Consider the following 12,769-nt stretch of genomic DNA (forward strand, 5'->3'; position numbering starts at 1 on the left):
GTAAAATATAAAAGGTGACGCGGTGTCTTGGAAACTCCATTACCAAAATGAAGGTCGTAAAGCAAGGTATAATGTTTAAAGTCTGCAATATGGACGAGTTTTATAGGTAGCGGATTAGGTCGCAAAAACAAGAACGGTCCGCTCCTACCCGACACTATAAGGAGCCTGATTGTAGGCCCCTCGAACTGTGGCAAGACAAACGTACTATTCAATCTACTTGTAGATCCGAACGGATTAACGGTTCGAGAATGTGTACGTATTTTCAAAATCTTTGTATCAGCCAAAGTACCAACTACTGTCAAAGGTAATGCCGAAAGAAGTTGGATATTTCGCCTTTGATGATAACTCGCAGGTCATTACGACGGACGAGGCCAAAGAGAACTCAGTTATGGTTTTTGACGATATAGCTTGCGAAAAACACGATAACATCCGTAATTACTTCACTATGGGCAGACACAAGAACATAGACACGTTTTATCTCGGGCAAACGTACACGCACATACCTAAACAGCTTATCAGGGACAATGCCAACTTTATAATACTGTTTAAACAAGACGACATAAACCTGCGTTACGCCTATAGCGATCACGTAAATACCGACATGGACCTGGAAAAATTCAAGCAGTTCTGCAGTATGGCTTGGAAGGACAGACACGGGTTTATAGTCATAAGCAAGGACGATGACATTGATAATGGAAGGTACCGCGTAGGTCTCGACAGTTTTGTTCAAGATCTATAATGGTTAGGATCTACACTTATAACGACATTAGAGGGTTCTCGAACCAGAGACTCCACAAAGTCAATTCAAATCTGTGTACATGGTACTACCCAGAGAAGAAAAAATTTTGCGGTAATTACTGTAGCAGACGAACACCACACGGCTTTCTATTCAATAGAAGGTGTTGGAGACACAAACGCCAAGGACAGTACAGTGCAACCATTCCTCCTGTAATTCTGCTAATGATCTCGTCCAGCGAACGCTTTTATAACCGCGATATCTGGATAGAATTTTTGAAAAAGAGCCAAGAGAAAGGTGTACCATTTGAACTAGTTGTGTATCACGAAGACATGTTAAAGTGTACTGTGCGGGAATCTGAGCTTGGATTCTATTTCGTATGTATGGTATTGTCGCAAATGTGAAATTAGCGCTTCCCCCATTTCAAACTGCTCACAGTATTTTGCTCCGCTCAAATTGGCGAGGGGTGGTACTATACCTCTATCGATTACACCGATTGGAGGTACCCTACAATCAAACCGGTAGTCGCAACAACACATACAGCGTACGGTTGTTTTAAACGGGTTGTTACACGATTTACAGATAAATTTAGATCGGATCTGCTCCCATACTCCCTTTTGGGTGTATATACGTCTATCTACGGAAGGGCGAGTGTAAAGGCACCGTAAGTCCCGGAAAACGCCATGAGTAAACGTATTCCTCCAACACTCCTTGCAATACTCTTCACCACTCTGGAGGTAGGACTCGGTGCGTACGGTTATACAATTTGAGGTGTGAACGTTAGTCAAAATGTCGGTAATTTTGCGAGGAAGGGATACAGTGTTCTGGAGCAAATGTTGTTTACTATCAAAGGATTCACAATACTTCACCGCACATAGGTCCACAAGCGAGGGTATCTGTGCCATGATTTGAGTTAGACTGAAACACACACCCCTCCCCGGCGACATGACCGGTCATGTGACCTCCCCTCCACTTGGACGCTGAGCTCCCGTGCTCTGAAACACAGTTAGTTACAATGTTGACCTCACTTCTAACGATTCTGCAAGTGATTGTACAATTGTCTAAGCTCCTGGCATGGACAGACCCGCCGCCACAGCAGCCATCCATCTCTGCCTGGGCATGGAGTCGGGCTCACCGTCAGCTGGAGCGGGATGCACGGCGCGAGTGGCGACTTTATTTTGGGAGGTCACGTCGAGGTAACCGCTCGCGCACCCGTCAGGTAGTGGAGTACGACTTCACCGTTTCTGAGTTGTGGAAGCCCCTACCTGACCCCTGTGTCATCCCGGCATGGCTCCCGTGGGACGAGGTCCCTACTCTCCAAGCCCTGGCCGCTCTTCAGGTATGCAGAAGATTCGAGAGTAGAGAGGGGTTGCTTCATCATTTTGAAGAGTCGGGACCTCGTGGCTTGCTACCGATCCTCAAGGGTGTGTGGGACGAGTCAGGTAAGTCTTGCTGTATGTAATGTGTTAGTTTTTATGCTTTTTAAAGCCAAAAGGTAAAGTGTCATAGGGTCCTTCGAGTTTCCTTTTGGGTCCAGTAATTTTAAATAATTTGTGCTCCTCCACGGTAACAATGTTCTTTTCTTTAGTTCGTCTTATTCTGTTTTCAACTATCTCCAAGCTTACATTGGTCTCACTCAGCACCATTTCTTTTAATTTGGAAAAGTTTAATGTTTGGCTAGTTTTTAAATTTAGAGTAAGGCCTTTTATTTTACAAACTTCAACTAGTGCGTTTTTATTTGTTGACCAGACAAGATAGGCGTAAGTCTTGGGGCCGCCTGAAACAAATTCAACGATGTGAGAGCCGGGGCCATAGTCAACCAGTTCATCGGTCATCTCGCCCAAGTAATCCCCTGTGGGGACCATGTACATACCTTCCCTTTGTACGTAGAGGACACTGTCTGTGTCGTAATAGAGGACCTGGTTCTCCAGAGCTTCCAGATGTTCGTACAGCTTGAGTCTTGCTTGGGAGGTGGTGTAGGCAGCTAGTACGACGTTAACTGTTCTCATGGATTCCCCGACTTCGTCAATATGTTGCCAATTAACAAGGAGTACATTTTCATTTATTTCTTGTAACGTGTTTACTTGGACCCCCGGACTTGTAAGTAATTTGTACAGGTCGCATGGTTCTCTAACAATTGATGTCTTTGTTTGGTTCTCTCTTTGGCCGAATTTACCCCAGAAAGAATTTAACATTAATTTAGCTAGGGAGCGGAGACCCCCGTTCTTCTCAATTTTGGTCGGGTCCAGGTGAATACCTTCGTGTTCGTGGTAACTATGAATGTACTTGGCCTTGTCTTCTTCAGTTAGGCACCAGGAGGGGTAACCTGATGCCTCTTGTTTGATTTTTAAAAATTTGTTTATGAAGTCTGTGAATAGACCCCCTGTCTCGTATCTTGCCACCTCGTACTCCCAGAGCTCGTACATTTCTACAATTTCGTATCCCTTTTCCACAGCCTTGCGTATTTCCTGCATTGTCCATGTCCCTGTCAATGCTCTTTCCTCGATGTTGTGATTACACTCTGTGTTTGACATTTCTAGACCACATGTACGGCATAAAACAAACATTAATTTGTTGTTCATACGTGCTGGAAGGACGGGATGATACAAATTTAGAGGAGGCAGGACTTTACACTTGAGGAGGCCTTCGGCCTTCAAGCCTCTTTCTCTACACTCCTTGTCCCCTACACAGATTTTTGGGTGCCCCCGAGGATACATTCCACGTTTACAGACGTACGGGTAGAGTGAGCATACGTCCACGTACTGGATAGTTTCCCCGTCCTCGCACTTGTGATATGATTTTGCATTTCCTGTCCTTCCCCCGAAGAAGGCATCTCTGGGGTTGAGTGGGAGTGTGTTTAGAATGGGGAGAAAATTTAGATAATCCAATTGTTGTTCTTTCTTCAGTTTTTGAAACTGACACTCCCACATTTCAACTACTTCATACCCTGCATTCTCAAGTCGAGAAATTTTTGATTTGGTTCTCTCGAACCTTAAATGCAGAGTATCGGAAGGGTCATCTGTAAGGGGCTCTTCCCTTTTAAAAGGAAAACATTTAGGGCAACCGTGGAAGTAACAGCCCTGGAACTCGTATACACGCTCTCCGTCGAACCCATCAGCTTTTAGCCCCTCAATTTTGATTTCTCTCCCCCGCCCCGCGTGCTGAATTTGAACACCGCGCTTTTCTTCCTCCCAAGACAGCCACTGCAGAGCGATAGACGATTGGTAGTCGACCATGCGGTATCCGTTCTTAGGGATCAGACCGATGGTGTTTGGTTTTAGGAAGTTGCGTCTGAAAGCCAGATTGCATGCGCTTGCAATGGTAACGGCTTCCATGAAGGGGTCAACATTGCACTCTTTCAAGAAAATGTCTCTGAATCTAATGCACGCCTGCGCCAGTATGTCTACATCTGAAATACAGTACTCGACCAACTCTTTTTGAAAATGAAAAACTACATTGTTAGCGACTTGTTCGTTATATCAATTTTCAAAGTCTTTGTGGGGTTTTTCGAACATGGTTTCAGGGCAGTAGTACTCCTTGGATGGTATGGGGCCTACATAATTTTGGTTTGCCAATGTGTTGAAGAGGTGAGGGAAGTAGCCCTTCTTCTTCTCCGGGGGGAGGTCAAAGGCTTTGGGTAGTGCAGAGAGGGCCATGGGGAAATAGTTTAGCGAATCGATAAATCGCACATTGTCCAATTCCATAAGTATGACTTTAGTGCCACGCATAATTAGCTCTGGAGTGAATTTGGTTTTTTCGAGAACGTACTTTAGCAGAAATTGAAAATCGAAACCTTGGCCATTATGAGCAATGACGCATACATTTTTGAATTTTTTTCTCTCCTCCATTACGTACTCCATAAAATGATTGGTCGGGTCTTGTCTAAAGACCCTGGTGCGGTTGTTGCAATTTTGGCAATTTCCCTTATCAATGCATTTCCAACAAAATTGCTGCGATACACAGAGATTGACTTTATGAATTTTTGAATTTTCGGTTAAAATTTCATCTTGGCGGGTCTCAAGGTCGAAGAAAATGAACAGGAAATCTTTAGTTTTGGGTTTGTTTGTGTCAACCCGCATGTAACATTGATGGTTTGGTAGCATATAATCGTTACAAGTTTTGCAAAACTCTTCACCGCACACGTGTTTTGACTTACGATTTTTGAAATATACGAGTTTTTGGCAGTCTTTACATTTCTTTACTGACTTGCAACGCTCACCCTTGTGGGCTGCGAAGCAAATTTGGTTTTTGAATTTGATGTTACAATTTGGACAAACTATTCCTCCATGCTCCTCTTTACATGGTGGAGATACAGTCTGACACGCAGGGCAGATATTGGAACACCTGTGTTCACCCTTGTGGTCATAAGGGGTATGGCAAGGCTCGCAGAAGTAGGTGCATACAAAAGCCGCAGTGAGAGATGTAATCACATTGTAGTGTCCATCGTGATAAAGCAGGTTGATTTTGTATTGAGCATCAGAGTTGTTACCATTAAAGTACACAATCCGGCCTTTGTTTCCATAGCTGTAGACTGTAATGTTGTAATTTTTCAGGTGGTCTTGGAATTTTGAAAGTTCGGGGATCCCCGCTCCCAGTTCTGGAATTTGGACACCGGCTTTGGTCATCAGTTTTTGGGCTCTACAAGTTTGTCGCTTACCCTTATCCTGCCTTATTGCTTTAATTTGAGGATCTTTTTTAGCGTAGGCTTCAGCCACAACCAACGCACGCGGTAAACATAGGTTGTCGCTATTATTAATAACTACGATACCCTTACGGGACTTACACTCTTCGTAAAAAGTATTGTACAAGCCAGGTCTCACTCTACCCGTTCCTACCGAAATATTTACTCTAGTGCATTCTACTTGGAATGTATCGCTGGAGGTGAGGGCTTCGGCATTGCTCTGGACGATCCCTCCGAATATGGTCCACAACACGTCACTGTCCAGCTCACTGGCGGGTCGGAATGCTACGTACCCCGGCTCTTTGAATTTTAAATTTAGGGACCTCAGAGTGAAACCGAGTTGGTCTGTGTCTTCGGCATCGGCCTTCATTCGGTCCATGATTTCGGCGAACCCCCGTCTTACCCAGTCGAGTTCCGTAACCCCTTCAGGGACAGAATTAAATTTAAAAGTCACTTTAGTACCACGGACTCGAAACCTTGTAACATAGGTCTCGTCGGTACACACTACATGTACGGGCTCCATCTCTGTATATAACTGTATAAGTATAGTAACTGTATAACTGTAGTAACTGTATAAGTATAGTATAGTATAGTGTTAGGAATGCTTAGTACTACCTAGTTAGTGGGTTAGTCGGTTAGATTTCGATACTATCGACTATTACTTGGATGTGTTGCTGTGGTGTGCTGCAATCTAGCGTGCCTCTACCGCAACTGACTGGAAGGGAATAATTTCGGTCTCTTATAAAGCCCCGGTCACAAGGATCCAGGATATGGCAATGGCCTCGTTGACCCTGGGCGGACGGGTAATCTTGCCAAGCGGAACCGGAGCAGGATGAGGCGTTGATTGCGAATTTGATTAGCGACTGCGCTTCCCGGACGCGGTGACCCTGGGTGGGCAGCATTCCAAGACAGGCCGCATTCCCAGACAGGCGGCATTCCCAGACGGGAGTGCTGTTGACCTTCGCGGATGTGGTGGGCTCGAGCCGGACGCGACTGCTTTACTGATTACTGTATTTTGTTTCAGGTGGCTACGGGTACAGCTGACGGCTGACTCTTGTAGTGCAGTATACTCTTATAGTACAAAATAAACAAGTTTTTTTTTATGTAAGTATTTGATTTTTCCCGCCACTTTTTTTTTGGTTCCCGCAATTTGAGGGATTTTTCCCCGCGCGTGAGGGATTTTTCCCGCATTTGAGGGATTTTTCCCGTGGGGGCGGGGCTTAGCCGCCATCTTGGATCACGTGACCTGCTCTCGACCAATCAGAGCGCGGGGCTATCCTCCGGGTTACTCTACTCATTGGATTCCCAGTGAAGGATCTTTATATCAGTATCTTAATATTTTAACTGTTTATTAAAATGTTGTTTTTGACATAACCATACAATATATTTGAATAGTTTTTGGCACTCTTAGAATAAGAAACGACGTCTATTCTTATTCCACACAATGCCAGTTAAAAATATTTTCACGTTATTGCAGGTTAGTAAAACCCCAAAACAGTCACTTGTTTTTAAGCACAAAATTTGAAAATATATTACCAAAATCTGTATCTACTCTTTGTTTGGAAATATTTAAGGCCAAATGCTATAACTGGGTGGTTTTAAATACTTTAATTCATTCTCTGAATTTGAAGTTTAAAGGATGAAAATAATATATTCTAGTGTTTTACAAACACATATCATTTATAAACATTGTACCATTATTGTCACATTGATATTTTTTGTATTATCATTACTGAAATGTTCTTCTTGACTCTGTCTACGACCTCTTTGTGTTGATAACAATAAATATTCATTATTTGTTGTTCGTTATCTCTTCCATATTTATGTTAAGAACTTAACGAATTATTTATTGTGTTACCAATGTCTGAAGTATATGAGGTCTTTTAAAAAAATATCGCGACTTTAATTTCCCGGGTTACATATATCCGATTTTTTGCAGTGTTATGTTGGTATATATGTCACTGACGTATGCCAAAAATTTCATCAATTTTGAATGTTCAGTTAATTGCTGACAGCTAATTTGCTTGATCGTTTCGTAATTCGTCTTCGATTTGTGCCTGTTCGAAAAAATTGATAAAAGAATCTGTATCAAATTTTGTGTCAAAAACTAAATTAAGTGCGCGGACGCATTCCGATTGGTGTATGTGGCTAATGGAGAAACTACCTTGGACCGAAGCAACGTTTATCGTGGTACCAAACGTTCTCAGAGGGCCGAGAAGATGTGAACGACGAAGAGAGTGCCAGACGCTCGAGCACGTCAAGAACAGACAAAAACAATAATGAAGTGAAGAAAATAGTATTGGCCAATCGTCCAATCACTCTTAAGGAAGTTGCCGAGGACCTGAACATATGGATTAGCTCTTATTATTTGATTTTTAACAAATGATTTTAGACATACTATTCGATTTTTTACAAAGGTTTTGAACCAAACACACCAACGCACTACCAATGCTAGTGACCTGTTGGACTCTGTCTGCGATGAACCACATTTTCTCCAGAGGGCCATAACCGGTTATGAATCATGGGTTTATTGCCATGACGTATAAACCAAAGCTCAATCATCCCAGTGGAAGCTGCCGCGCGACTCAAGACCGAAAAAGCGCTCAAAGTTCGGTCGAATGTAAAAATTTTGCTTAATTTTTTTCGATTACAGGGGCGTGGTGCATCATGACTTTTGCATATAAGAACTGACTTCATGAGAACTGTTAATAAGGAATATTATCGGCAAGTTCTGCACAATTTGCACGAAACAATCCGCCAGAGACGCACGGATTTGAGGAAGAACACCATGATAACGCCCTGCTTACACATCGTTCCTTGTGCGCGATTTTTTGGCCAAAACAAACACACTAATGATGCTGTATTCGCCAGATCTGCTCCCTGTGACTTTTTCTTGTTCCCAAAACTGAAGAGGCCCATGAAAGGACGACGCTAGGCTACGATTTACGAGATAAAGACAGCATCGAAGTAGGAGCTGAACAAGATTACAAAAAACGGCATTTTTAAGAGCTTGGAGGATTGAAAGAAACGTTGGCACAAGTGTATAATATCTAATGGGGATTACTTTGAAGGGTACACAATTAACACACATCAGATTGATTAATAAATGAATACTTTTTAAAATAAACAAAAAAACAAACAAAAGTTGTGATATTTTTTTAACAGACCTTGTAGAATAAAACTCATCATTACTTTATATACAGTGTGTGTGTATATAGTATTATTTGTTCACAATAAGACATTTGTTATTTGTAATTTCATACAAATTGAGCACTACTCTGAAATGTGTATTGTTAATTAGACACAATATGGCATACCTGTGCATTTTTAATAGGATTAAAAGAACTTTAATGGCACAGATTAGCAAACATTATTCCTTCAAATTATATCGATACGCCAGACTGCAAAGTTAAAACAATTATAGGCTAAAACATACCTTGTCATAAAGTCCAAGATGTATAATCAAGTCCCTAGATATCAGCAACACAGACTAAATTTATTAAAAAAATCTTCCGTCACAAGCAGGAGTCAGATTTCATCACAACTCTCAGAATTTGTGAACGTTGAGTTTAGTTGAATTCACCTTCCTCTTAGTGCTGAGTCTGGAATTTGATGCTGTCACAGACTTGACTCCTGAACTAAGGAGTCATGTTTGTCTGAAGAGATAAAAAAAGTTTGTGACGAAGAAGCTCAAAATGAACTCTTTACACCCTTTTGAGACACACTTAGACTGCAAAATATAGTGCGAAATCTAGGTGAAGAGGCGTTATCATTGTTTCATCAGGTGCACAATTGAGACAATGAGACATGAGAACACTCTTATCTGATGTTACAAAGCGCGTCATTATGATGTGTGTTAATTTGTTTAATTTATTCTACTTGAGAATTTAAAGTAGATTTTGTATAGAAAATCATCCTATTGCAATTGTCCTCACATTATGGAAAATATCTTCATACCTACACCGAACATGTCTTCAGTGCCATCCTTAGGGTAGAGCGAGTGGAGCGTCCGCTCCAGGCCTCGGGCAGTGAGTGGAGTATTTTTATGTTATTGCAGATACTGCAGCACAGTCCTTGAAAAAAAGGTTTGAACAAATTGCTAATTACGATACTATGTATGGATTTTTGTATCATGTCAAAGAACTAAAAGCAATAAAAGAAGACCAATTGTTTCAAAAGTGTAAAGACCTAGGATTGTTCCTAAGTTTTGCTTAAGTAGAAAAATGTGTTTGTGGGAATGAACTTTGTACTGAACTTAAGGTTTGTTGTGAACTCCTATCGGCTGAGGTGGAAACAGCTGTGGGAATTTTGAGATCTACTAACAGAATTCAAAACCCAAGTTCCAGGGCATTTATTACGTATAGTATTTGACTGACTATACCTGTTACTGTGGCAAACGCAGAAAGGAGTTTTTCCTGCTTGAAACTTGTCAAGACATTTAAGATCGTCCATGGATCAAGAAAGGCTATCATCCCTGGCAATGTTATCAATTGAATCTGACACGACAGCCAAAATCAATTTTTATAACATTATTGACTACTTCTCTGGAATGAAAGGAAGAAAAGTACAGATCATAATATTAAGGTAGCCTAAAATTACAATTCTTGTGACGCAATTTAAAAAATTATTGAACCATGGATTATGGAAAACTGAATTTACAGTATTATTTTTTATCGTCAGGAAAAAATCGAATGTTAAAAATATTTGGTCCTTAGTTCCAGAAAATACCTGTAAAATATTACATAAATAAAAAGCATTTTATGGTCTGTATTAATATTTATTACAACTTGTTATCCCAATTATGATCCCATTACTTCTAAATCTTCTTTGTTTGAAGTTTGTTTTTGACGATGGAAGGATTGTGCAGAAAACAGGATTTTTCTGGACATTTGCCTTTACCCAGTTATATTAGGTAATTTTCTGTTAATTTATTTTCTTACATTAAAGAATCTTTTAGATAGTATGGAATTAGATGAATTTTTAATGTTAAACCAGAAAATTGTCAGATTTTGGATATTGTAACTTTTGATAAATTTTAACATTTAATTTGTATAACTGGAATTATTAAATTAGTTTCTGAAATTAACTTTTACCTTATTTGTATCCACTTTAGTTGATCTTGGGTCAAGTAGTAAATTACCCAGGATCAATAGTTCACTGTGCTTAGTAAACAATTAATAAAAACATAGTACTCGTATTAATAGAAGAACTAAAGAAGGTGGTAAAACATTTTTTGTTTAGATCTAAAATGGACTGAACTTGAAAATATACAACTAAACTGGGTGTGTCTAAATTCAAAATTTAATATCTAATAGAAAGCTGTTCTTTTGATCTATCTTTCGTTAATTACTTTTCATGACAAATTTCATCTTACAAGGATTGAGTTCTACTTCTGTTAAGAAATTTGTTCTAATATTTTAATATTTTGAGAAGTTTTTTGTCCCTAAATTATTTATAGTTCAGCTAGTAAATATTTTAAATCTTTTGGTACAGAGATACTTTTGACTTTTAAGTGTTATAAGAAATTCAAGACAAAGGGAATAATTACACTGCAAATAATTATAAAGCTGAAGTTTTTATCATTAGTATCATTTTATGATTTTTAACATGAGTTCAAATATAATTTGGTCATTTCATTAAAAATCAAAATAATTTAAAAATATTTATTCAATTACCCAAAACCACTGCACAACTATTTGTATATAAGATGCATAGCAAGTTTGGCTATGCTGGGCTCAACAAGGTGCTGGCCCGGATCTATCCCGTAATGTATTTGGTCGCCCAGCTGGTAGGCCCATGCCATCCGCTCCGTTAGTAAAATACACTCCTACCTCCCCACTGTGTGAGAGGGTGATAGCCCCCGCTCCATTTTTTAATCTCTTAGTCATCTCCTTGCACTGATCCTCACTAGCATCTTGTGCTGATTTACCTGCAAAACAAAACACTTTTGTAGATGGGTGAGGGTACGTTTACTTTATCACTTTGCACGTTGATTTAACTTATGATTGTCCTCTCAGCTCATGGGGCTACTATAGATAACAATAGGACTTCTTTCTAATATGTAGTCACCCCCCCCCCCCCCCACCCCCCCCCCCCCCCACCCCCCCCCCCCCCCACCCCCCCCCCCCCCCACCCCCCCCCCCCCCCACCCCCCCCCCCCCCCACAAGTTCAGTATTTTGTTATAACTTGGTCCATTTAACTATAACTATTTTTTTATATTACTATATATACAAATAAAAAATTATATTATGTATACATTTATGATAACTTAACAGTTATCATAAATGACTAAACACTCAAACAAATTTTATATGACAATTGTTGTGACATTGTTCAATTCACTAATGTATCTTGTGGTGATGAACAAATGCAGTAAAAGGATGCACTGGAACGAATATAACCATATCATACAGAATGATATTTTTCATTGAACCGTAGATCTCTAATTTTTACAATACAATTTGTTTTTTTTTATTAGTTTACTGTTTATTCAGCATTGTATGAACAGTAGCTTTCTCTCCGGCCAAGGTTACCAATTACTTTTTTGTTCTTAACCTTACCTGGAGCATCTTAAGTTTTAAGTTGATTACTTATTACACTGTTGCTTTTGTTTGTTCTAGCAATTGAGGACAAGTACAAAGATTGGAAAGATTTTCTGGTGAAAAGGTTAACTGGAGCAAGAACTTTGCCTTCTAATTTTTATTCTAAAGTTCATGATAGTTTGCGGTCAAGGTTCAGGTGAGATTTACCACACATTACTTTATAATGTCAGGATCTATTTTACTAATATGCATTTTACTTAGTGGTTAATTTACTAATTAATAAGTAATCACTAGTTCTTGGTTATTACTATATCTTAAAGTAAGGGTTATAAGCTCTGAAGAGATTTCTAAATATTTACAGATTTTTAAACACCAAGTTCTCTAGCTGTGTGTTCATTACTAAAATACAAATTTATGAAAATGAAATGGGCCCATTTCAGTCCATATTATGAAATGGTTCAAACACAAAAATGAACTATGCTATGTTTTCATTACTAAAATACAAATTTATGAATGTGAAATGGCACCATTTTAGTTCATTAAATAAATTGACTATATTTATTCAGAAAATAACCATGAACAAATTAAAATTCAAAGGTGGCGTAGAGAGCCTTTAAATATAATGAACGGACAAAAACCATTTTGTGGGATATTAAATAAATACAATATGTGCTGGATTTCAATGCAATCAGTTATAAATAACGATTGTATCGACTCACATTGCCGCTGGGTTATTATTTACTTTCCAAAACTTTGAACAGCTGCCACCTGAACTTGAGCTGTTTTTTTAAACTTGAGAGGTATTGAAA

The 12,769-nt window shown here is 39.6% G+C and overlaps 1 protein-coding gene across 1 annotated transcript in view; it reads left to right on the forward strand.

Annotated features, from left to right (window-relative positions):
- Positions 1-11,124: 11,124 nt before the first annotated feature.
- The window catches only part of LOC124358150 (polycomb protein Sfmbt-like), a 28,127-nt gene continuing 26,482 nt past the window's right edge, over positions 11,125-12,769 (forward strand). Inside the window, 2 exon segments of the mRNA XM_046810442.1 lie at positions 11,125-11,205; positions 12,035-12,156. Coding sequence (XP_046666398.1) covers positions 11,125-11,205; positions 12,035-12,156 — 203 coding nt within the window.

Source organism: Homalodisca vitripennis, chromosome 3, assembly GCF_021130785.1.
Source record: "Homalodisca vitripennis isolate AUS2020 chromosome 3, UT_GWSS_2.1, whole genome shotgun sequence".
NCBI lineage: Eukaryota > Metazoa > Arthropoda > Insecta > Hemiptera > Cicadellidae > Homalodisca > Homalodisca vitripennis.